Source organism: Lithobates pipiens, unplaced genomic scaffold (genome assembly GCF_037356315.1).
Source record: "Lithobates pipiens isolate NorthernLeopardFrog02 unplaced genomic scaffold, aLitPip1_a1.2 Scaffold_18, whole genome shotgun sequence".
NCBI lineage: Eukaryota > Metazoa > Chordata > Amphibia > Anura > Ranidae > Lithobates > Lithobates pipiens.
This window is the reverse complement of record NW_027507758.1, coordinates 622,463,210-622,489,614: the sequence shown is the minus strand read 5'-3', so window position 1 is coordinate 622,489,614 and position 26,405 is coordinate 622,463,210. Positions and strand designations below refer to the sequence as shown.

Genomic DNA, 26,405 nt, shown 5'->3' with positions numbered 1-26,405 from the left:
AGAAACTACTGACCTAATCGACTCCATGTGAAAGGAGCAGATTTTCAGAAACCGATTTAGATTCTTTAGATCTAGAATGGGTCTGACATCTCCATTTGGTTTTGGAACCATAAAGAGGTCTGAATAAAACCCCAAACCTTGCTCTTCTGTGGGGATCTGTATGATCACCCCTGAGCCAGTAATCGGTCTAATGCAGGGATCCTCAAACTACGGCCCTCCAGCTGTTGCGAAACTACAAGTCCCATGAGGCATTGTAAAACTCTGACATTCACAGACATGACTGGGCGTGATGGGAATTGTAGTTCCTGAACAACTGGAGGGCCATAGTTTGAAGACCCATGGTCTAATGCTTGAGACAAAGATTGCCTTTTCCCTGGATCTTTGGGAACGGTTGATCTCAGAAAATGAGATGGTGGAAAGTTCCGAAATTCTTTTTTGTATACTAGAGACACCATGGAGATGACCCATTTGTCCTCTTGCCAGACTTCTAAGTATTGCAGAAGTCTTCCCCCCACTCTGGCGAGGGGGGGGGGGCACCTCTTCATAATGAGGCCTTAGTATTCTGCTTTGCAGGTTTCCGGCCCCAGGTCTTCTTTTGTGCCTGGGCCTGATCCTGAGGTTTTCCTCTAGAGTCTGACGGTGGAGGCCATCGCCACTGCCTAGAGGCGGATGCACTTGGCGTAGGAGAAAAAGTCCTTTTAAAAATGAAGGATGTTTATACTTTCTTTTGACTGGCAAAAGAGTACTCTTCCCACTAGAAATCGTTTGGATGTATTTATCCAAATCATCCCCAAATAGTTGATCCCCATGAAAAGGGAAACTAGTCAGAAGCCTTATGCAAGGTGCATCGGCTGACCAATTTTTTAACCAAAGGATACTACGCATGTGTACTAGCACAAGCGTAAGGCAGGACGCCTGGTGAATAGAGTCTTTCATAGAGTCTATGGCAAAACATAATGCCTTTGGTAGATCGGCCCACTCGCGGGCCTGTTGTGCAGGGATTTCCTTATGGGCCTGTCTGAACTGGTCCTTTAGGGACTGACAGATGCCTATCACAGCGACTGCAGGCTGTACATTGTCTACTGGACAAGTTAAACTTTTATTCACACTGGAAATCACTGCGTCAACTGCTGGTACCGTCCATCTTTTGGTGAATTTCTCCTCCATGGGATGGAGAACTGAAAATCTCTTTGGAGGGAGAAAATGCTTATCTGGGTGATCCCATTCAGCATAAATAAGCCTTTCTAGTAATGCAGGGACCGGAAAGGCATGAAAAGGCTGTAAAGGTTTTAATGAACCCAAAGAAAAAAACGAATTTTCAGCTGACTCCGTTAAGGGTAGCACGAAAGTAGAACGAACCACCAATTTCTCAGATTGTGAAGCTGAAAAAGGTTCATCAACTGTTGTTTCTTCCGCAGAGGAATAATCTCTTTGTTTTTCCTCGTGATCGCCTGAGGGTAAATACCTCATCCTGTCCCCACCGTTCCCTTGGTAAAAGGTTTGAGGTGGGCGGGTGGGGATCTAGCACGCTTCCTATCCATTTGGATGGAGGATGTGATTAAAGCCGCTAATCTTCCTTCTAGGCACTGCGGGGCAGAGAAAAATGCATTTCAGTCACGTATACAGGGGCTGAAGTGTGGGAAGCAGTTGCACCACCAATTGGTTCCAATGACTGCCTTGCCATAACTTGTATTTCCAGAGAGGATGACAGTGTGGACACACGACTGGGAGTTCCCAGTGCCTGGGGGTGGATTTTTTGGTACCTTTGTGGTAACTCTTCTGGAAGCCATAGCACTAAGCACCAAAGCAGAGGCACTTTAGGAAAATATACTACTTGCTGAGCAATAGTCTAGCAAAACAATGCCACCATAAAGATCAGGTTGATGCTGAGTAACAATGTATTTCCTGTACTGGAAATGCCTGTATACATCCCTTACGTGCCCCAGCGCTCCTGTGTCCTGTGTGACAGACGTCTTCTCTTCAGTTGCTCTGATAGAGATCTTCTGACAATGAGAGCGTCTGTTTTATAACACAACTTCAGGTTTGAGCCTGATTGCGTCCTCAGCTGTGCGCTGCCTGCCTTAAGCCACACCCCTTCCGGTACCCGCCCTCCTCCTTCCAAAAAAATAAATAAAAATGAACCTTAGTCCACATGCGGATGGCATGATGGCACGATGGAAAGGAGGCTGCGATCGCTGTCTGTCGCTTGCCAGACTTTCTATATGTACAAGGCTTGGGCGCAACAAGGCTTTTTTTAAAGGCAGCCTGACATGCTAAATGGATTTTCCTTTCAGCTGAATCATTTACCCATAAAAAGACGCCACCGCACCCCTCCGGGAGGGGGTGTTTTCTCCGTAGTATGAGGCTTATTATTCTGGTAACACTTTAGTGTTTAACAGGAGCCATTATACATAACAATATGCTTGCCCCCAGCCTCTTAGTTCAAATAATTTATAGCTGGACACAGATCTGCTGAGAAGCAACGTAACAAAGTATGTGTATTTTTACTCCCTCTAGTGGAGATTTTAAGGCATTAGGCTTCTTCCCTTACCTTTTCCTCGCTGCAGAATACTGCTGAAAACAGACAGATCCAAACTTCACCCATCATGGCAGGCTGCATTAGTAAACCTTCAAAGACCAGGTCCCTATTATAGGGTTTACACTCCTTTGGACCTGTATAGCACCCCTCAGGATCAACTTTAGGTAATGTAGCAAAACCAAAAAGAGTCCTGGGGTCCAGCCCTCAAAAAAAAGAGGCTTATAGGAAAAACATTGTTCTTCTATGCGAGGCCCGGGTACCATCCACTTTGGCCTCAGTGGCTTGGATGGATCCGGTGTCTGGAGGTTATTTAAATCCATGGAGCTCCTCAGAGCACATCTTTCTTGTGACCAACACCTTAGACACTGGCGAAAAAACTGGAGGTGCTTCTGGAAGGAGGAGGGGTTATATAGGGGAGTGAAGTTCCTGGATTGGGTATACCAGTGTCCATCAGCTGAAGGTGGCCAGGTTCTGTGTCCCATGATGTACAATAAAGAAATTGGTATTCCGTAATCAGTGGAAGCTTAAGAGTTTACTTGAGACAAGTTGCAGAGGTCCCACACCGCTGCCTCCCATTTCCTGAGACTGCACTCAGTGACCTGGGTCTGAAACCATAGACATATCCCTCCACCCGACACAGCCAGCAGTAACAGAACAGAGCAAGTAACCCTAGGAGAATTGTTCTGTCAGAGATCTTGCTAGACCCGGGTATGGGGCAGAAGACCCAAGGTACATTCCCCAGGTGACTAGGTCTAATAACTATGGTGAAAATAAACATTTTGCTGCCAGCTGAACCCCAGAATGTCCATAAATCCAGTCTAGATACATAAATTGTGTCTGCAGCACAGAGAAGGAAGATTATCCGAGAGAAATACAGGAATACAGGACGGGGAACACAGCTCAGGAAAGTGACCAGGGGATTACAGACTGATATCACCCAGTCCTTGCCATACTCTGGACCAATCAGCAGTATGGGTGGAGGAATGTATTTAGTGTTAATGACCCACCTGTGCTGATCTCTGTAGGAGTGTCCTCCTCTATAAATGTCCCCGTTGTTCCATCCTCCTCCATAGACTGCTCATCATCCCTCACATACCTCTCTTCTTCTGCTTTACCCTCAGATTTTATATCTATCAGATCTTCACCCTAAATGATAAAAGTATAAAAAATAACAACATCTCTAAGACATAAGCTTTAATAGTGTGACATATAAAATATCCACACATCATATAAAGTATACACAAATCCATGTTCTAGATACTCTGTCCCACCAACCTTGTAACAGTGAGGGATGGTGTGATCTTCCTGTGTGGAATCCCGGGAATACAGAGGACGGGGACATCTCTCTGGTGGGTTCCTGGTATTAGGTGGCTCCATCAAATCCCTGTATCCTTCTAAAAACTCCTCATCCTCCTCTTTAACATGATTATTATCACCCTGGAGGTATCCACTCTAAATATATAATAAAAAAAACATTCATTCTAACAAACATGCTGTGTATAAATCAGAACTACCAATAATTGTCAATCATCTACCTGATGATGGTGAGGGATGGTGTGATCTTCCTGTGTGGAATCCCGGGAATACAGAGGATGGGGACATCTCTCTGGTGGGTTTCTGTAACTGGGCGAGTCCACAATGGTGTCCTGGTACAGATCTTTGTGTTCTTTTAGAAACTCCTCCATCACCCCATCCTCCTCTTTTATCTCTTCTTTAACTTCAATTTTAGAATCTCTCAGGTTTCCACTCTGAATATATAATAAAATGACATCAATGGTAACAATGCAGATGTAGATGTACAGATCCTATATCACTGATTGTTCCTCATCTACCTGATGATGGTGGGGGATGGTGTGACCTTCCTGTGTGGAATCCCGGGAATACAGAGGACGGGGACATCCCTCTGGTGGGTTTCTGTAGCTGGATGACTCCACCATGGTGTCCTGGTACAGATCTTTGTGTCCTTTTAGAGACCGTGACTCCTCCATCACCCCATCCTCATCATCCTCCTCTTTTATCTCTTCTTTAATATCAACTTTAGAAAATCTCAGGTTTCCACTCTGAATATATAATGAAAATGACATCAATGGTAACAATGCAGATAATGTACAGATCCTAATGATACCATCAGCGATTGTTCCTCATCTACCTGATGATGGTGGGGGATGGTGTGACCTTCCTGTGTGGAATCCCGGGAATACAGAGGATGGGGACATCTCTCTGGTGGGTTCCCATTACTGGATCCATCTGTAGGAAACACACACACTGAATGAATACATTGTTTCTATGTGTTTATCAGATGATGGGGGATCTAGGTGGAGCCTCCGTACTGCTCTCTCCTTTACAATAAAGTCTCCTCTTACCCGGTGATGTGAGGGGCGGCTGATTGTCCATCATGACGTCCTTGTAGAGATCCTTGTGTCCTTCTAAATACTCCCACTCCTCCATGGAGAAATAGACAGTGACATCCTGACACCTTATAGGAACCTGACACACACAATGATACAGTCACCATCCAGACACATCCCTTGTCTGTTACTGGATAATGTCCCAGAATTCCCGGCACCGCTCACCTCTCCTCCATCATCTCTTTGGTGACTTCTAGAATCTTCTTTGTATTTCTCTATTCTATCATGGAGGGAGGTGGAGGGGATGTGATGGTCAAATGCAGACTTCACAGGAGGAAAACTCTGGATCTGAACACAAAGAGCAAAAATCAAATGATATTCCCAGAACCCTCCTCCACCTCATCATTCAGGTCTCTATTTTATTAAAGCCCCACTTCAGACTGAGGTATAATTTACCCACAAAGGACCCCCACACTATGTGGATTAAAAGCTTGTTGCAGGTATTCTGACATTAATACATACAATACAGGCCCAACAATTCCACTTTGTAAGTGAGGATGCCAAGGGTCCACCCACATCCTAAGAGCATCAGAAAAATAAATGGAGGGACCCTCTATATGAGTCTCCAATGAAAACCAAATCATTGTTCCTGGGTGCGTCCCTGCTCTCCTGAATTGAAGAGTGAACTTTGACCTTTACCTGAGAGTGGAGGAGCGCCCCCCCCCATTGTCAGAATACAATAGCGCAGCAGGGAGGATTCCCCCATCCCCCTCCAATGTGTGGTCAGGGGAAATCGATTCCGTTTTCTCACTGATCCCCCTGGCTGAATAAAACTGAACCATGTATGTCCAGCTTTGGAAGCAAGATATATTATTTATCAACTGATCCCCCTGAAGGGGTTAATCTATGTTTCCACACTATATATGTGTGTATCATCATCTGCTGGAGATAAAAGACATCACAGTGACTATGGAGGAAGAGAACGGACATGACGGGGGGTTACTGGGTGTAAATAGAAAATAAGATCTTATTACCTCCTCTGCTTCCCCTTCCAGTAATACTTTACTTCCTGCCACATGGAATTTCCTGTCTTTATTCCTGATGACTTCCTGTCTGTATCTGACATCACTTCCTGTCTGTATTCCATAGAGACTTCCTGTCTGGGTAGAGGTGAGATCACCACCTTGTGGAGATCAGTGGAACTGCAGCCCTGAGAACCGTCTCACAGTGTGAACACGGCCTTGTGCTGTGTGTATGTACTGTATATCCTTATAGATGGGTCATCTCCACTCCCACCAAGGGGGATAGAAATATATTACTGCTCGAGGGGGGGAAGACATTTTGGCCCCTTTGATTTTGCAGTAAAATTGATTGCAGATTTAGTCATGTAGAACATCTGTTATAGGGATACTTGTTGTGAAGAAATAATACATTTTGCTCCCAAAAGAACACTTCCCCTCCCATCAGAATTAGGTGACTAATTTATACGACTCATTGAAAAGCTGGGATGCAAGAAACAAGAACTCATGTTGAAACAGACTTGCGGGAACAATAAGGTGCCATTTCACAAAACAAAGAAGATGGGTACCTATCTGTGGGGGGTAAATAAAAACGACAAAACCTTTAATTTAAGGAGAATTTGGGTAAATATGCCCTATTGTATCAGAGGATGATTGTCAAGTCACCTTGAGGCCAGGTGACAGATGCACACCGTAGGGATCAGGAGTGCACCTCAAGGTTGTGGACCCTACGGCTGACTGCTGCGGATGGGAGTCAAGGTGATAAGGAAGGCAGGGCCTCCAGAACACCAAGACAGATCCCACCGGGGTTAGAGCGTTAGATTCCCTGGGGCGCGGAGGCTAAGAGCCAGCAGGTGTTCACCAGCGCCTCTAGTGGTGAGGATGGACTGGGCTGCAACTGGCTCCAGGTTGCGACCCCCAGCTCACACCCACAGTAGGCAACAGGAGGATAGGGATAAAGCCAAGGTTGGGGCCACAAGCAGACAGGAATAGTCAGGGACATGTAAAAAAGGTCAGGATCAAAGGCAAACAGGGATAGTCAAGAACAAGCCAAAAGGTCAGGATCACAGGCAAACAGGGATAGTCAGGGACACGCCAAAGTCGGTAACAGAACAACAGAAGAGCACACGGCAGGTAACAGGAAGCCAAACACACAAAGGTTGATCAGCAGGGTAGGCCTGCAGTGCACAGGTTAATATAGAGTTCTCTGATAGGAGCTAGGGTGGAGCCATGCCAAAGGATGGATTACAAAAGCAGTCAGGTGAGGGTCTGCTGGTCTCTAGAGATGAACACATGGAGACAGGTAAGCAGACAAACTCTACTGCATAACCATGACAGTACCCCCCCTCTTACGAGGCCTCCACCTTCCCCGCCTGGGACCAGGTTTAGAGGGGAACTTCAAATGAAACTTCCTCCACAGACGAGGTGCAAAGACCTTGGAAGCTGAAATCCACGACCTCTCCTCAGGACCAAACCCTTTCCAGTGCACAAGGTACTGGAGAATGCCTCTACAGAGTCTGGAATCCAAAATTTGGCTAACCTCGTACTCCTGATCATCCTCAGAGACCGGTGCTACGGTAGAGAGAGGACGAGAGAACTTATTGAGGACTAAAGGCTTCAGAAGGGCAACATGGAAGGAGTTAGAGATTTTGAGGCTTTTGGGAATCTGGAGCTTGAAACAAACCGGATTCAGTTTAGAAGTTATGGTGTACGGACCAATGAATCTTGGGGCAAAATTTGAGAGAAGGAACCCGGAGTTTGATGTTCCTGGTGGAGAGCCAGACTTTGTCTCCTGGCTGAAGAGAAGGTGGCTTACGCCTGCGACGGTCAGCAAAACTTTTGAATTTGTTGGCAGCTTTCTGGAGGGAATCATGAACGCCAGCCCACATGGAATTGAATGATTCCTGAATAGTAGCCAAAGCTGGAATGTCAGAAGAACAAGTCATAGGAAGAGGGAGTTGAGGATGTCTTCCATAAACAGTGACAAAGGGTGTTTTCTGAGAACTGACGTTGACATGATTATTGTGGGAGAACTCAGCCCACGGTAATAGTGATGCCCAATCATCATGATGGCTGAGACCAAGGTACGGAGAAAGACCTCCAACTCCTGATTAACTCTCTCAGTCTGGCCATTGGATTGGGGATGATAAGAAGAGGTAAAATCCAAGGTAATGTCGAGGGATTTGCAAAAGGCTCTCCAAAAACGAGAAGTAAACTGCACACCCCTGTCTGAAACGACATGAGAAGGCACACCACGAAGGCAGAAAATCTCTCATACAAAAATGGGAACCAAGTCAGGGGCAGAAGGGAGACCAGGAAGAGGAACAAAATAAGCCATCTTGGAGAACCGATCGATTACCACCCAAATGGCCGTATTATTCTCCGACAGTGGAAGATCAGTAATAAAATCCATGGCGATATGAGACCAGGGCTCCTTAGGAATGGGCAAGGGCATGAGAAGACCAGCAGGGGCTTGAGTGGAAGATTTAGACTGAGCACAGACGTGACAAGCCTTAACGTAGTCTTTAACATCCGAGCGGAGATTAGGCCACCAGTAGTGACGACTGATGAGCAGGAAGGATCGGAGGAACCCAGCATGACCTGCCACCTTGGAATCATGTCCCCAACAAAGGATCTTAGCTCCATGGGAACAAAGGTCTTACCAGGAGGAATTTTTAATTCCAGGGTGGTAGAATGGGCAACAATGCATGAGGTAGGAATGATCGACTCAGGATCAGGGGTGGACTCCTCATCCGAGGTGTCAAATGACCTAGAGAGCGCATCAGCTCGACCGTTGCAGGAACCAGGTTTGTACGTAATCGTGAATTTAAAACGAGAAAAGAAGAGACTCCACCTGGCCTGTCTGGGGTTCAGACGTTTAGCATTCTGTAGGTATTGTAGATTCTTGTGATCAGTAAAGATAGTTATGGAGTGAGGGGAACCTTCCAAGAGATGACGCCACTCCTTCAACGTCAATTTAATTGCGAGAAGTTCCCGATCACCAATGGCATAATTTCTCTCAGCCTGAGAATTTTTTTTGGAGAACAACGCACATGGTTGACGTTTCTTCTCAAAGAACTGAAGAAACACAGCTCCCACCCCCATCGAAGAAGCATCTACTTCAATAAAAAATGGGTCCCCAGGATTTGGTCTCCTCAAGACAAGAGACAAAAGCCTGTTTTCAGATCGTTCGCGTGCGCGCGGTTGCGCTCGTTCGCGTGCGCGCGCACGGTTACCGGCGCCAGGTGGGCTATTTAAACCCAGTTCTCCCTTCTGATCTTGCTCCTTGATCTACAGCGTTCCTGAGACTATTACCTGAATCTGATCTGTTTGTGTATTGACCCGGCCTGACCTGCGACCTTCCCTGCCTTCTGCCTGCCTCTGACCTCCGGCTTGTCTACGACTCTGCACCTGTCTCATCCTCTGGTCTATCCGTGCTCATCCGTTACCGACCCGGTCTGTTCCACGTTCCTGTCTCTGCCTGCTGCATCTGTTCCTGTACCGACTGTCTGGTTGGACCCGGCTTGCCTGACTCTTCTGTGTGCCTGCCCCTGAGTGATCCACCTGTTCCCGTTGGTCTCCTGCTGTCTACTGGTTCCTGTCTGCTATCACTGGGGCCTGCTTGTCCAGCTACAGTTCCTGAAGTCAGCCTGATCCATCCACCGGCTGTTGATCCTGCCAGGCACTCGTGCTACCTCTGACTCCTGTGCCTCCTGTCACCATCATCAGGGGCCGTCAGTCGGGGACGCAAGCGAGGTCTCCTTCTGCATTCCAGGCTCACCACTAGGTACATGACAGTATCAAGCAGCCATGACCGAGCCCGCGCAGGGAGCCTCTCCTTTGGATGAACTGTGTTTGCATCTGGCAGGTTTGACCCAGGCAGCTAAAGGCCTTCAAGAAAGCTATTCCCGTTTGGAGGAACGTGTTCAAGCCCTCTCCCCGCCAGCTACTACCCAGGGGTCACCATCCGCCTCTGCCAGCATGCCTGCTCCACCAGCAGTGGTGATGTTACCCCCTGAACCTCGAGTGCCCACGCCTGAAAGATTTTCTGGTGAACGCAGCAAATTCAGGGCCTTTCGCAACTCCTGCGAGTTATACTTTGCTCTTCAGCCACGGACATTTTCTTTGGAAGCCACCAAAGTGGGCTTTGTGATCTCCTTGCTCCAGAACGAACCCCAGACATGGGCACATCGCCTTCTTGAACAAAAGGCTGACAAACTTTCCAACCTGACCACCTTTTTTGACACGATGGCCCGAATCTATGAGGACCCTCAGCTCTCAGCAACAGCCGAAGCCGCTCTCCATGCATTACAGCAGGGTCGCAGAGGACTACGTTGCAGAATTCAGGCGTTGGAGTGCAGACACCAATTGGAACGATGCTGCTCTCCGCTACCAGTTCCGGTTGGGTCTGTCTGATCCCCTGAAAGATGAACTCGCCCGTGTAGGGGTTCCTCAGACTCTAGATGAATTAATCAATCTATACATACAGATTGACAGGCGCCTACGTGAACGCGGGTCAGAGAGAGACGCAGGTCCGTCACGTCCCACCTGGATGTTGCCAAGAGTGCCCAGTTACTCAAGTACTATGCCACCAGCTCAGTCTACTCCTACTACTGATGTGCCGGAGCCTATGCAGCTGGGTTTGCTACGACCAACGCTCACACCTGAAGAACGTCAGCGTGACCGCATGAATGATCTGTGCATGTATTGTGGGGAGCCTGGGCACTACGTGAGGTCCTGCCCAACCAAGATCCGTAAGTGGCTTCCTCCTTCTGCTGATCAAGTCCTTGCAATCACCAATGCTTCCCCTCATCTTGCTCTTTCCGTTTTGTTGCAGCTCCCCGGAAAGAACATCCAGGTTCCCACTATCGTTGACTTGGGAGCATGCAGCTGCTTTATGGACTCTGTTTTTGCAGCAAAACACCACATACCACTACGCTCCAAGACCCAAGAACTACTGATACATCTTGCCGATGGATCCGCCATCCGGTCTGGTCCTGTCACCCAGGAAACCATCCCCATCTCTGCCAGCATATCCAATCTTCACCATGAACTTTTATGTCTTGCCATCATCACTTCACCCTTGTTTCCTGTTGTCCTGGGAATGCCCTGGCTCCAGGCCCACAACCCTTGCATTGACTGGACTACCAGAGATGTTACCTTTCCTTCACCCTATTGCTTCCAACATTGTCTACCAAGGACTTCCAACCAGCCCACAGCTCTGATGTGCCTGGATACGGAAGCTCGCCAATTAGTTCCAGAGGCATACCACGACTTCATGGATGTCTTCAGCAAGAAAGGTGCAGAGACTCTTCCCCCTCACCGGGTCTATGACTGTCCTATCGAGCTCCCCCCTGGGGCCGAAGTACCATTTGGAAGAATTTTTCCTTTAACTGAACTGGAACTAGCAGCACTCAAGGACTATATTGACGAAAATCTTAAGAAAGGATTCATCCGCTCTTCCATATCCCCTGCAGGAGCTGGCATTTTCTTTGTGGAAAAAAAGGACCATACCCTTCGGCCATGTGTCGATTACCGGGAACTAAACAAGGTGACCATTAAAAACCGATACCCTCTTCCTTTGGTGCCAGAACTTTTCCAGAGACTGGGGGCAGCAGTCATTTTTACTAAATTAGACCTACGGGGGGCCTATAATCTGGTCCGCATAAGAGAGGGTGACGAATGGAAGACAGCTTTTTGCACCTGATTCGGACATTTCGAATATCTAGTTATGCCGTTTGGGCTCTGCAACGCCCCTGCCACCTTCCAGCATTTTATAAATAACATCTTCAGAGACTTCCTGGACCTATTCGTCATCATCTACCTGGATGACATTTTGATCTTTTCTGCCTCCATCAGTAGCCATCGTCAACATGTCAAGTGTGTGTTAGAGCGACTCCGTCAGCATGGCCTTTATGCAAAACCTGAGAAGTGTGAATTTGAACAACAGAGTATACAGTTTCTGGGACTAATCATTTCTGTTGAGGGCATTAAAATGGACCCTCAAAAAATTTCCGCTATCCTTGAGTGGCCTGCTCCTGTGGATAAAAAGGGTGTTCAGCGGTTTGTGGGCTTTTCGAACTTTTATCGGAAATGTATTAAAGGATTCTCAGCCATCATCTCACCTATTACCCAGCTGACCAAGCAGGGAGTTCGATTTCATTGGACTCCCGAAGCTCAAACTGCTTTTGACACCCTTAAGAGACTTTTTACCTCCGCTTCTGTACTGAAACACCCTGACCCAGCTCTCCCGTTTGTTCTGGAGGTTGATTCATCCGAAGTCGCCGTTGGGGCAGTACTCTCACAACGACAAGGCCCCAAGTCTCTTCTGTTCCCTGTTGGCTTCTTTTCACGCAAGCTTTCTGCTCCTGAAAGAAATTATGATGTGGGAGACAGGGAACTATTAGCAATAAAAGCGGCTTTGGAGGAGTGGCGGTACCTTCTGGAAGGAGCAGCTCATCCGATCCTGATCTATACGGATCACAAAAACCTGGAGTACCTGAAATCTGCTAGAAGGTTGAAGCCGCGTCAAGCCAGGTGGGCGCTGTTCTTTTCCAGGTTTGCCTTACACCTTACACCTACAGACCGGGTTCAAAAAATACCAAACCGGACGCATTGTCCCGCATGTTCAATGACCCCAAAGTACCTACCTCTCCGGATACTATTCTGTCGGTGGAAAACTTTCTCCTTCTTCAGGAAGATCTGTTAAGTCGGATTAAGCAAGCTTCCAGTGAAGACCCCCCTTCTGCAGGAGCAAGGCTGCTTGCGAAAGACGGTCTGTTCTGGCTTGAGGACAAAATCTTCATTCCAGAAAATCTTCGGGCCACCATACTCGGGCTCTGCCACGACCATGTACTAGCCGGCCACTTCGGTGTCTCCAAGACGTCTGACCTCGTGCAATGCACGTTCTGGTGGCCGCAAGTTGCAAAGGACTGCAAAAGATATGTGGAGTTTTGTACCATCTGTAATCGCAACAAGGGTAATAAGGCCAGGGCTTGGGGCCTGCTCAAACCTCTATCTGCTCCAGAGAGACCCTGGAAATTAATCTCCATGGACTTTATTGTTGAACTTCCCCCTTCAGAAGGCCATACGGCCATCTTTGTGGTAGTGGATCGGCTGTCCAAGATGGCACACTTCATCCCCTTGAAAGGAACACCATTGGCACCGGAAACTGCACAAGTTTTTATCAGTGAAGTCATCAGACTTCATGGAGTTCCAGCCAACATCATATCAGATAGGGGGGTGCAGTTTATCTCTCGTTTCTGGAGAGCACTATGCAGTTCCCTTGGCGTCGAGATATCTTTTTCTTCTGCATACCACCCTCAGACAAATGGGCAGACAGAGAGAACTAACCAGAATCTTGAGCAGTATCTTCGCTGCTTTTCCTCCTTTTCTCAGGACGACTGGTTCTCTCTGTTGCCACTGGCCGAGTTCGCTTATAATAATTCCATCCATTCTACCATCAAGCAGACCCCGTTTTTTGCCAATTATGGTTTCCACCCATCATTTCTACCTAACTCTGTTCCTGAATGTTCTGTGCCAGCCGTTCTCAAGACTGTGGATTTTTTTAGTATCAACAATAAACTGTTGCAGGAAACCATGACCAGAGCACAAGCGCTAAACAAAGACTTTTGATAAAAACAGACGGGGGGAACTGATTCTGAAACCTGGAGACCAGGTTTGGCTGTCTACAGTTAATCTCCGACTCGCTTGCCCTTCAAAGAAATTGGGCCCTAAGTTTCTGGGTCCCTTCACAGTCAAGAGGAGAATCAATGAGGTGGCTTACGAACTGGAACTGCCAGAAACACTTTGGGTACACCCCGTTTTTCATGTTTCTCTCCTGAAACCCGCCATCTCCAACCCTTTCCCAGGACGAGCCACAGATCCCCCTGCTCCTATTATGGTCAATGGTGAAGAGGAGTTCGAAGTGGAGGCAATAATGGATTGCAGGAAGAGAAATAACTGTGTCCAATTTCTCATTAAATGGAAGGGGTACGGTTCCGAGGAAAACTCATGGGAGCCTGAAAACAACATACATGCCAAGCATCTGATACAAGCCTTCAAGAGATCCCATCCTGAGAAAATGGCCCGGTTGGGCATCTGGAGGCTGCCCCTTGGGAGGGGGCAATGTCAGGAAAGGCTGGCTGGGGACAGTGGTCCGTCACCTGTCTGTGCGCGCCTGCGGGTGCCTGGTGCGGGTGTTAGCGGTCGACTGGTTGCGCGCGATCGCGGCCGTTCACGGCCCCGCGCGGTGCGCGCGTTCGCGTGGGTGCGCTCGTTCACGTGCGCGCGCACGGTTACCGACGCCAGGTGGGCTATTTAAACCCAGTTCTCCCTTCTGATCTTGCTGCTTGATCTACAGCGTTCCTGAGACTATTACCTGAATCTGATCTGTTTGTGTATTGACCCGGCCTGACCTGCGACCTTCCCTGCCTTCTGCCTGCCTCTGACCTCCGGCTTGTCTACGACTCTGCACCTGTCTCATCCTCTGGTCCATCCGTGCTCATCCGTTACCGACCCGGCCTGTTCCACGTTCCTGTCTCTGCCTGCTGCTTCTGTTCCTGTACTGACTGTCTGGTTGGACCCGGCTTGCCTGACTCTTCTGTGTGCCTGCCCCTGAGTGATCCACCTGTTCCTGTTGGTCTCCTGCTGTCTACTGGTTCCTGTCTGCTGTCACTGGGGCCTGTTTGTCCAGCTACAGTTCCTGAAGTCAGCCTGATCCATCCACCGGCTGTTGATCCTGCCAGGCACTCGCGCTACCTCTGACTCCCGTGCCTCCTGTCACCATCATCAGGGGCCGTGAGTCGGGGACGCAAGAGAGGTCTCCTTCTGCATTCCGGGCTCACCACTAGGTACGTGACAGCACCCTTTTTGGTCAAAGTGATAATAGGCGCGGCAATGGAAGAGTAATTCCTTATGAACTGCCTATAATAATTTATGAAGCCAAGAAAGCGCTGTGTGGCCTTGAGGCTGGCGGGAAGGGGCCAGTTGGTAATGGCTGAGACCTTTCTGGGATCCATGCGAAGACCCAAACTAGAAACAAAACATCCTAGAAACAGGACCTCAGAACATTCAAAGGAACATTTCTCCATCTTGGCATAGAGATTGTTCTCTCTAAGGTGCTGAAGTACAGTGCGTACATGGTTTCTGTGAGCAGGCAGATTTTCGGAAAAGATGAGAATATCATCCAGATAGATGACAAACTGGTAAGTAGATCCCTGAATGTTTCATTGACAAAGTTCTGGAACACAGCTGGAGCATTACACAAACCAAAAGGCATAACCAGGTATTCGTAATGCCCGTCCCTAGTGTTAAACGCAGTCTTCCATTTGTCACCTTCCCGTATTCGAATGAGATTGTATGCACCTCCGAGATCCAACTTAGTGAAAATGGAAGCCCCCTTCAACCTGTCAAATAGCTCAGATATTAGAGGTAAGGGGTATCGGTTTTTGATAGTCACTGCATTTAAACCTCTATAGTCGATGCAGGGTCTGAGGGTACCACCTTTTTTGGCAACGAAAAAGAACCCTGCTCCTGCAGGCGATGAGGATTTCCAGATGAAACCTCTCTCCAGACATGGCCTGGGTCTCTGGAATGAACAGAGGGTAGGTTACGAACCCTGGGCAGGGTTTCTCCAGGGACAAGGTCAATAGCACAGTCAAAAGATCTGTGGGGAGGAAGCACCTCAGCAGACTTCTTACAGAACACATCCCGGAAATCGCTGTATGCCGCAGGAAGATCAGACGATACGTATGTGGTAGCAATGAGAAGTTTCCCCTTGGGGGTCACCTTGAGAAGACAGGAAGAGAAACATGAAGGAACCCAAGCCATGATCTACCCAGAGATCCAGTCTACATGTGGCGAGTGGAGCTGTAGTCAAGGAAGGCCCAATACAATGGGGGTAGAGGCCTTGGCTAGGATGAGGAAGGAGATCCACTCCTGGTGGAGTATCCCTACCGACATCCTAATAGGTAGCCTCTGGAAACGGATAGGGCCCCCTGGAAGCACAGTGCCATCAATTGCCGAGACTACCAGTGGTGTAGCGAGGGGAGAAAGGGTAAGCTTCATAGAAGAAGCAGTTCTCCAGTCCATAAAATTGCCGGCAGCCCCGGAGTCCAGATATGCTAGGACCGATTGAGAAGTGCCTACATGGAGGAACACCGGAAGAAGATGAGAAGGTGATGTTTCTGGGTCCAATACTCCACCTTCCAAATGTATTAGACCCGAGCGTTTCCGGGATGAAGTGAGTAGGAGTCACAAAAATGACCCTTGCCCCCACAATAAAGACACAAGCCCAGAGTTCTGCGTCTAGCACGTTCTTCGGGGGTTAGTCTGGTCCAGCCCAGCTGCATGGGTTCCTCAGCAGGCAGAGGATGCTCCACAGGGCGATGGGGAAAAAGCTCAGGCTGACTAGGACCTAGGGGGTGCTGGGGTCTTTTTTCTAAGGACCTCTCCTGGAAACGAATGTCAATCTGATTACATAAGGAAATTACATCATCCAGACCGGCGGGGATAGCTCTTCCTGCCAATTCGTCCTTCACTCGGAACTGAAGTACATATTGACCAACGGAACAAGATTCTTGGTGAAGGCGTAAAAGGGCACTAGCCGCAGAAGAAACCCGAGCTGGCTCCTCGAAGATATTACGAAAGAGCTTCAAGAAGTCGGACAGGCTGGAAACCACCAGATCATTTTTCTCCCACAGGGGAGCAGCCCAGGCTAAAGCTTCACCGGAGAGGAGGGAAATGATAAAGGCTACCTTTGCCCGATCAGACAGAAAGTTTTGAGGCTGGAGCTCAAAATGAATGGTGCATTGGCTGAGGAAGCCCCTGCAGGCCTTGGAGTCCCCAGAGAAACGGGACAGAGCTGGCAGTAATAATGCATGCGTGGATGTGACTGGTGCGATAGGTGCAGCTGCTGACTGTACTTGAGGCTGCAGGTTCGGGGTTCCCAAGGAAGCCTGTAGCTGCTCGAAGCGGGAAGCCAGATCTTGAAGGAATCGCATCACCTGAGTCTGATTAGATTTCTGGGTCTTGAGTCTCAGAACTATGCCCTGCAAAGGATCGACTGCAGGAAGTGGCACGTCATCGGGGTCCATGGCTGATCAAACTGTCAGGTCACCTTGAGGCCAGGTGACAGATGCACACCATAGGGATCAGGAGTGCACCGCAAGGTTGTGGACCCTACGGCTGACTGCTGCGGATGGGAGTCAAGGTGATAATGAAGGCAGGGCCGCCAGAACACCAAGACGGATCCCACTGGGGTTAGAGCGTAAGATTCCCTGGGGCGCGGAGTCTAAGAGCCAGCAGGTGTTCACTAGAGCCTCTAGTGGTGAGGATGGACTGGGCTGCAACTGGCTCCAGGTTGCGACCCCCAGCTCACACCCACAGTAGGCAACAGGAGGATAGGGACAAAGCCAAGGTCGAGGCCACAAGCAGACAGGAATAGTCAGGGACACGCCAAAAGGTCAGGATCACAGGCAAACAGGGATAGTCAAGGACACACCAAAGTCGGTAACAGAAGAGCACACGGTAGGTAACAGGAAGCCAAACACACAAAGGTTGATCAGCAGGGTTGGCCTGCAGTGCACAGGTTAATATAGAGTTCTCTGATAGGAGCTAGGGTGGAACCATGCCAGGGGATGGATTACAAAAGCAATCAGGTGAGGGTCGGCTGGTCTCTAGAGATGAACACATGGAGACAGGTAAGCAGACAAACTCTATTGCATAACCATGACAATGATATTGCTTTCCTAGTAAAACCACGATGTTGACTCAGGCTTGTTCCCCGGAACAAAGGCAGGAGACTCCAGTTAATTATACGCCAGGGTGACAACAGTGAAATGACACATACATGTATCTATACATGTAATGGACATGTAATATGTTATGTTACAATGTTGCAATGGATGTTATAAGAATCAAGGAAGGTATACCAGAGTCATCCATATCTTTGATAAATCATTTAGATTATCTATGATATTTGTAGGTCACAAAAGATAATTATAATTTTAGTATCTGATGATCCAAGAACTTTGTTATAAAGAAAATATATATGAAGGTGTGATTTTATAAATTTAGAAATGTTTTAAGAAACTACCGTATTTATCGGCGTATAACACGCACCCCAAGTTTAGGAGGGAATTTTGTGGAAAAAACTTTTAGGAGGGAAATTTAAGGAAAAAAAAAACGTACATTTAAATGCCCATCAATGCAGCCTGATCAGTGTCCATCTGAAGCCTTGTCAGCGTCATTTGCAGCCTTGTCCTGCAGCCTGTCCATCATTGCAGCCTTGTCATGCAGCCTGTCCGTCATTGCAGCCTTGTCATGCAGCCTGTCCGTCATTGCAGCCTTGTCATGCAGCCTGTCCGTCATTGCAGCCTTGTCATGCAGCCTGTCCGTCATTGCAGCCTGTCCGTCATTTTAGCCTTGTGCATTAGTGATGTCCGCTTATTTTTTTTAAAAAATTGTGCCGCCGAGATGTCCTGTGTATCTCGGAGGCCCCGGAAGTTCTTGGTGGCTTTCGGCCGCTCTCGGCCCTTCTCGGTGGCTTTCGGCAGCTCTCGGAGGCTTTCGGCCGCTCTCGGACCTTCTCGGCGGCTTTCGGCAAGAAGGGCTGAAGGTGGCCAAAAGCCGCGAGAAGGGCCGAAGGCAGCTGAAAGCTGCCCAGAGCCCAAAAAATCATGCGGAAATCACGGAGTATCGGCGTATAACACGCACCCGTGATTTTCGCCTGATTTTAAGGGGAAAAAGTGCGTGTTATAAGCCGATAAATACGGTAATCAGCATTATGAAAAACATATAATTGTGGTTATAACCGTTTAAGAATTGAACCTATGTTTAGATAGACAAATATTAATCGGATATACCAGAATTATACATGTATCCATATAGATAATCATTCGGTATGATATTGATTGATATATATATAAAACAACATGTGTCTTTCATAGACCAGTTTTTATAGATATACACATATATAACCATTTTATGTAATAGGGATTAATCAAAATTATCCTAAGTGTATTTTATATTATGTCGGTTACTAGCATCCCTGAATATTATATATATATATATATATTTGTTAGAACAAATATAAAAAACGAATACACATTATAAAAATAGAATATATTAACTTAAAAGTGGGGTGCCCCTTAAAATAAAAAAAAATTAAAGTCAGCAGCTACAAATACTGCAGCTGCTGACTTTTAATAAATCGGACACTTACCTGTTCCAGGGTCCAGCGATGCGGGGGAACGAAGCTCCGCTCGTCCCCCCCTCTGCTCGGCGGCGCCAGCATTCTTACTGTGGGCACCCGGCTGTGGCTTCACAGCTGGGCACCCACTGCGCACACGCGAGCGATGCCGTGCAGTCATCTGGGACCTGTCACGTGTCCCAGATGACTGACTGCGCTGAGGGGAAGTGACTTTGGGTGCCCGGGCACTGAAGGTGGTAGACTATGAGGGACCCTCTAGCAAGAGGCATTTAGGGGTGAGTTAAAAAAAATCTATTTTTTTGGGGGGGGGATTTTACTCATATTTTTTTTTTTTTTTTACTCCAGACAGATGTGAGACACCTGGTGGTTGAAGGTGATATTACCTTAAAATCATTGGGCTCCCGGAAAAGGTTAATTATTAAAGTAGGGTGCCACCTAAAAAAAAAAAATTCAAAGTCAGCAGCTACAAATACTGCAGCTGCTGACTTTTAATAATCGGATACTTACTGTACCTGTCCCAGGGTCCAGTGATGCGGGGGAATGAAAGCCCCCCTCATTCCCCGCTCCGCTCGCTGCGCCGGCATTCTTACTGTGGGCACCCGGCTTCACAGCCGGGCGCCCACTGTGCCCTTCAGGTCTGGTATGGATTTTAGGGGGAACCCCGTGCCAAAATGTAAAAAACTGACCCCTCCCCTTCTGACATCATGTGCCACCAGAGGGGGTGGGGTCATCCGGTTACATCAGGGGATGGCCCTTCCCTTGCCTTTATAACAGCTGTCACCGTGAAAAACAGCAGTCGGGGGGGATGCCTCCCATCAAGGCGGAGCTTTGTTTTAAAAAAAATTTGGCTCTGTCGGCGCTGTGATTGAAGAAGGATGGACATTGCGGGACACTTTATTTTATTTTTTTTAAATAAAGGAATCATCAAAAACTGTCTTGCATTTTTTACTTTTTTTTGTTAATGGGTAGGGGTACAATGTACCCAAAACCCATTCACATAGGGGAGGGTGGGATCTGGGGGATCCCTTGTTAGAGGGGGCTTCCAGATTCCGATAAGCCCCCATCTGCAGACCACCACGACCACCAGGCAAGGGTTGTGGGGACCCCAAAGCACCCTCCTCATGTTGAGGGCATGTGGCCTGGTATGGTTCAGGAGGGGAGGTGCTCGTTCGCCCCCCCCCATCCTATCCTCCAGGCAGCATGCTTGGATAAGGGTCTGGTATGGATTTTGGGGGGACCCCCACTCAAATTATTTTTTCCATTTTGGTTTGGAGTTTCTCCTTAAAATCCATACCTGGCCCTTCGGGGGGAACCCCACGCCGTTTCTCTTTTAAATTTTGGTGTTGAGTTCTCCTTAATATCCATACCAGACCCAAAGGGCCTGGTATGGACTGGTTGACCCATGCCATTTTTTTTAAAAATGATTCTTATCTATATTGCTGGGATCCAACAATACATTACAGCCACAAGCAAGTTTAAATGACATTTTTTCCCTTTGAAATGTCATTTGACTGCAGGACAGTAAAACACATCAAAAAGATGCACTACTTTACAGGCAGACTAAGGTGTATCCCCCAGGCATGATATTTAAAGGAATATTTCATTTTTATTGTTTCACTTTAAAGCGGGGTTCCACCGCCGTTTTTTTTTTTCCGTCTTAATTGCACTAATTAAGTTTTCTAATTATGTTACTTACTTGTATTTTTTCTAAAAGTGTCTTGCTGCCGTTTTTCGGTCGTAGAAAGCCTTTATTAAAACGTCTCCTGACGTTTTCCATTTTGCCTGTGGGCATGTGAAGCCCACAGGCATTGTCTTCCGGGACACTGTGCTGCTAATCTCCCAGCATGCACCGCCCGTATAAGCTCCGATCTCGCGCATGCGCAGATTAAAACGCTCGAGCGCTGACAACAACTCAGGTTGCCATCACAACGGGCGGCGTCTTAGGAAGTCCTGCCCCGTTGTGATGGCAACTGAGACGCGCGCGTGCGAGAACTCGAGCCTGGGTGCTGCACAGACTCCTGGGAAAATAAAAAAACAATCCCAGGAGCCCGTGCGGCCGACAGGAAGAGGTGACCTGCCACTGAAGCCCCGCCCATATCCGCAGCAGCACCGCCCCTTTCCGGAATCTCCAGGAGAAGGAGATTTAAAATAAGAAAAAAAGAGAACAAGACAGCAGCAAGGAAAGGGGGATATCCAGCGATTAGGGAACCAGATCATCACATAGGCATAGGAGTAGGAATTCGGGTGGAGCTCCGCTTTAAGTATTATTAAATCGCTGCTCCCAAAAAGACGTTTTTTAAAACTTTTTTTTGCATTGATACATGTCCCCTGGGGCGGGACCCGGGTCCTCAAACACTTTTTATGGCAATAAATTGCATATAAGCCTTTAAAATTAGCACTTTTGATTTTTCATGTTTGTGTCCCATAGACTTTAACGGTGTTCGCACAAATGTTTTGCCTGTTTGCAAGTTCTGGTGCGAACCAAACCGGGGAGGGTTGTTTGGCTCATCCCTACTGAGGGGTGAACCTTGGCCTTTAACATAGAGAAATCTGTCAGGAATGTGTGACAGTAAGCTCTCATGTGATCAGGTGACGTGTGGAGGAACGGAGTGTAAATAGCAGACAATTTTTTCCAGAGCTCCTAATGGTGAGGATGGATTTTGCCAAGTGCTGGTGCCAAGTTTCCACCCCCCAGGATCACTGCAGGTGTGGAGAAAAGCTGTGTAAGAAGATATGGAGGAGAGATGAGGAGGAGATCCAGGAATCAGGATAAAGGTCAGGACAAGCAACAGACGAGCGCATCCAAGAGATGAAGCCGGGGTCACTACAAAGAAAATCAATCCAAGGAAACAACAGGCAGGACGAGGAATAGCAAGAAGGAGCTCAGAGACAAATGAGAATATTGCTCAGCCAATGGGAGATGATCTCAGCATGACTTACATAATGAAGGGGGTGAGGGGGAGGGGAGGAAGTCACTTATGGTGACCATAGAGACATGGAAATTCAGCTGGTTCAGCAGGGATCGGTCACATTTCCATCCATGTGTGGTCACTGCCGGATAAAAGTCACTCCATCAGCGGCTGCAGCCAATAGCTTCATCCCTGATCTGTGTATTCTGAGAGCAAAGGAGCGCCCCCCATTGTCTGAATACAATAGTGCAGCGAGGAGGATTCCCCCATCCCCCTCCAATGTGTGGATGGGGGAATCACTTCCTTTTTTTTTCACTCATCCCGCTGGATGAACGATAAAACTGAACCATGTATGGCCAGATGTGGGAGGAAGATATATTCATCATCAACTGATCCCCTTGAAGGGGGTTAATCTAGGTTTCCACACTATATATGTGCGTATCATCATCTGCTGGAGATAAAAGACATCACAGTGACTATGGAGGAAGAGGACGGACATGACGGGGTGGTTACTGGGTGTAAATAGAAAATAAGATCTTATTACCTCCTCTACTGTCACTTCCAGCAATGTCTCCTCTCTACTTCCTCCCCACTCACCTCTCACCCAAAACTTCCTATTCACCCCCGACATAACTTCCTGTCTATATCTGACATCACTTCCTGTCTGTATTCCCTAGAGACTTCCTGTCTGGGTAGAAGTGAGATCACCACCTTGTGGAGCTCAGAGGAACTGTAGCCCTGAGAAACATCTCATAGTGTGAACATGGCCTTGTGCTGTGTGTATGTACTGTATACCCTTATATATGGGGTCATCTCCACTCCCACCAAGGGGGATAGAAATCTATTACTGCTCGGGGGGAGACATTTTGGCCCCTTTGATTTTGCAGTAAAATTGATGTCAGATTTAGTCATGTAGAACATCTGTTATATGGATACAAAGATCCCCAGCTGAGAGTAAAGGGTGGAAATGGCTTCTGATCCCCAGATTTGGGCAATTATGTCACCAATATAAATAGAATAAAACCCGCGCTATGTGTAACAACTCAAATACCTACAGAAATAACTTATACCGGACTGCTGCTGTAACAAAGGTAAGTATTCCCTTTATCAACTAGAAGAGCATTATGTGTCACAGCGCTGTCCTATCGTGTGTGCACATAAATCATCACAAATACACTACAATATGTGGAGACATTCATATATAAAGTGCTAGGGGCTCAAATAATATTCTCTGCAGATCTACTGCTTCCACTTTACACCTACTTCACTGATCTTATGGTGTTTATCAGTAAATTAAGTAAACCGATTCATGTGCAAATTCATATACAACATAAAGTGCTTTGTGCTCAAGATGCTTTTCCCTGCAGATCCACTACTTCCACTTTACACCTACTTCTCCAATCTTATAATATTAGCTATTATAATAAACTAAAATCCTGTGCAAATTCATGGAAACATACAATATTTTGTGCTTATTATAGTGTTCTCTGCAAGTTCACTGCTTCCACTTTGTATCTACTTCAATAAACTTATTTTTCTCAAAAAAATCCACCAATCAGTGAAAAGTTGATAAGGTGTAAAGTTCTCGGTGCTCCAAACTGTGGCAGCTGTAGTGTAGCCACACCTTCTTCCTCCTCTTACACACGTGATGGTGAGGGCGCTCCCTTAGTGGTGCTTCCCCACTCACCAGACCAATATGACTCCCAGCTTTTCATCTACCAGAGTCACCAGCATCCTTCACACTCTCCTCACCTCCGATGGCAAAGGAACCGGATCCTCCTCGCTCACTCCTGCAAGTCTGCTGCACTTCCTGTCATCTCCCCCTAGACTCCACCTTCTCTGACCGCTGTTCCAGCAGGAGCTCCACCCCTTCATACACACTCAGGGCTCTGCCTCTCCATACACACTCAGAGCTCTGCCTCTTCATACGCGCTCAGAGCTCCGCCTCTTCATACACACTTAGAGCTCCGCCTCTTCATACACACTCAGAGCTCCTCCTCTTCATACACACTCAGGGCTCTGCCTCTTCATACACACTCAGGGCTCCGCCTCTTCATACACACTCAGGGCTCTGCCTCTTCATACACACTCAGGGTTCTGCCTCTTCATACACACTCAGGGCTCCGCCTCTTCATACACACTCAGAGCTCCGCCTCTTCATACACACTCAGAGCTCCGCCTCTTCATACACACTCAGAGCTCCGCCTCTTCATACACACTCAGAGCTCCGCCCTTTCATACACACTTAGGGATGAGAGAAAGGGGACAGACATACAGTACATACACAAAGGGCCGGTGCTACCACTAGGGTTTATTGCTGCTTCGGGTGCCCAGTAGGGATGAGCCCAATGTTCAAGTTGAACATAAGTTCGACTCGAACATCGTTTGTTTGCCGAACAGCGAACAATATGCGGTGTTCACGGCCAATTCTAAAGCTGCCGGAACACTATTAAAGTCTATGGGACTCTAACATGAAAAATCAAAAGTGCTAATTTTAAGGGCTTATATGCAAGTTAGGCCGCGTACACACGCGGGGACTGTTCGCCCAACTTTGTCCGCTGAACAGTGTTTCGGCAAACAGTCCGCTCGTGTGTGGGCTTTCAGCGGACAGTTTCAGCGAACAGTCCGCTGAACAAGGTTTTTCGGAAATTCTGAAAAACTGTCCGCTGAAACTTTGTTTCAGCGAACAGTCCCCTCGTGTGTAGGCTTGTTCGTCAAACTAAGTTCCGCGCATGCTCAGAAAGGATTTACACGCCGAAAGTTATAATGCAGTGTATAGTAGACATGTGCATTCGTTTTCGTCCGAATGCATTTTCGTCCGAATTTCAGCTATTTTCGTTTTCGTTTTGACAAACGATAACGAAAGCACAAAATCCGAAAAACGAAAGATCCGACATAAATAAATGCTTTATTTTCGTTTTCATTGTTACAACAGTTCGATATAGAATAGGAGATTCGACATGACTCTGACGATAACAATCTGTCTATAGAACCTGTGGTCGAATGTGCTTAACCTTACCTCTATTAGTCCAAGATTATATAGAGAAAATATTCGACAGAGAAAAAAGATTTGACAGAGAGAAAAGATTCTGCAAGTTACTGTCCTAAAAAGTGTTTGGGGACCCGGGTCCTGCCCCAGGGGACATGTATCAATGCAAAAAAAAGTTTTAAAAACGGCCGTTTTTTCGGGAGCAGTGATTTTAATAATGATTAAAGTGAAACACTAAAAGTGTAATATTCCTTTAAATTTCGTAGGGGGGGGGGTTGTCTATAGTATGCCTGTGAAGGGGCGCATGTTTCCCGTGCTTAGAATTGTCCCTGCACAAAGTGTCATTTATGCAGGAAAAAAAGTCCTTTAAAATCACTCGCAGCTATAATGAATTGTCGACTCCGTAATACAGAGAACACTCATTGAAAGTCATTGATAAAAAAATAAATAAATAAATTAAAAAAAAAGCGTGGGGGTCCCCCAAATTCAATTTCCAGGCCCTTCAGGTCTGGTATGGATATTAAGGGGAACCCTGCCTCAAATTTAAGAAAAAATTTGACGTGGGGTTCCCCCTAAATATCCATAACCAGACCCTTCAGGTCTGGTATGGATATTAAGGGGAACCCCGCATCAAATTTAAAAAAAATTTGACATGGGGTTCCCCCTAAAAATCCATACCAGACCCTTTATCCGAGCACGCAACCTGGCAGGCCGCAGGAAAAGAGGGGGGGACGAGAGAGCGGCCCCCCCTCCCTCCTGAACCGTACCAGGCCACATGCCCTCAACATTGGGAGGATGCTTTGGGGGTCCGTGACCCCTCAAAGCACCTTGTCCCCATGTTGATGAGGACAAGGGCCTCATCCCCACAACCCTGGCCGGTGGTTGTGGAGGTCTGCGGGCGGGGGGCTTATCAGAATCTGGAAGCCCCCTTTAACAAGGGGACCCCCAGATCCCGGCCCCCCCCCTGTTTGAAATGGTAAGGGGGTACAAAAGTACCCCTACCATTTCACAAAGAAAGTGTAAAAAATGGTTAAATAAAACAAACACACTTTTGAAAAATTCCTTTATTAAAAATAAAAAAAAGATTCCAGCGGCGGTAATCCACTCTTGCTATCCAGCGACGGACGGTCAGCTCTCCATCGATGTCTAATGTCATCCAGCGCAGCGCAGCATCCTTCTTCTGTCTCCGTGGAGGAGACACTACAGACATTCCGGCAGCTTGACGTTTCTTATATAGGGTGGGCGGGGCCACCCGTCACCTGACCCCGCCCCCCTCTGACGCAAGGGGAAACCCGGGGTTCCCTGTGACGTAGGGGTGACCCGCACCCCTCTGATGTAACACAGGCAGGTTTCCGTTACATCAGAGGGGGGCGGGGTCACCCATACGT

The 26,405-nt window shown here is 47.6% G+C and overlaps 1 protein-coding gene across 1 annotated transcript in view; it reads right to left on the bottom strand.

Moving 5' to 3' along the window:
- The window catches only part of LOC143989421 (uncharacterized), a 93,120-nt gene extending 87,198 nt beyond the window's left edge, over positions 1-5,922 (bottom strand). Inside the window, exons 1-3 of the mRNA XM_077489544.1 lie at positions 5,113-5,922; positions 4,903-5,026; positions 4,689-4,786 (exon numbers count right to left, since the gene is read on the bottom strand). Of these exons, the coding sequence (XP_077345670.1) occupies positions 4,689-4,786; positions 4,903-4,987 (183 nt within the window). The 5' untranslated portion in view covers positions 4,988-5,026; positions 5,113-5,922. The remainder of the gene's footprint in view (positions 1-4,688; positions 4,787-4,902; positions 5,027-5,112) is intronic.
- Positions 5,923-26,405: the final 20,483 nt, after the last annotated feature.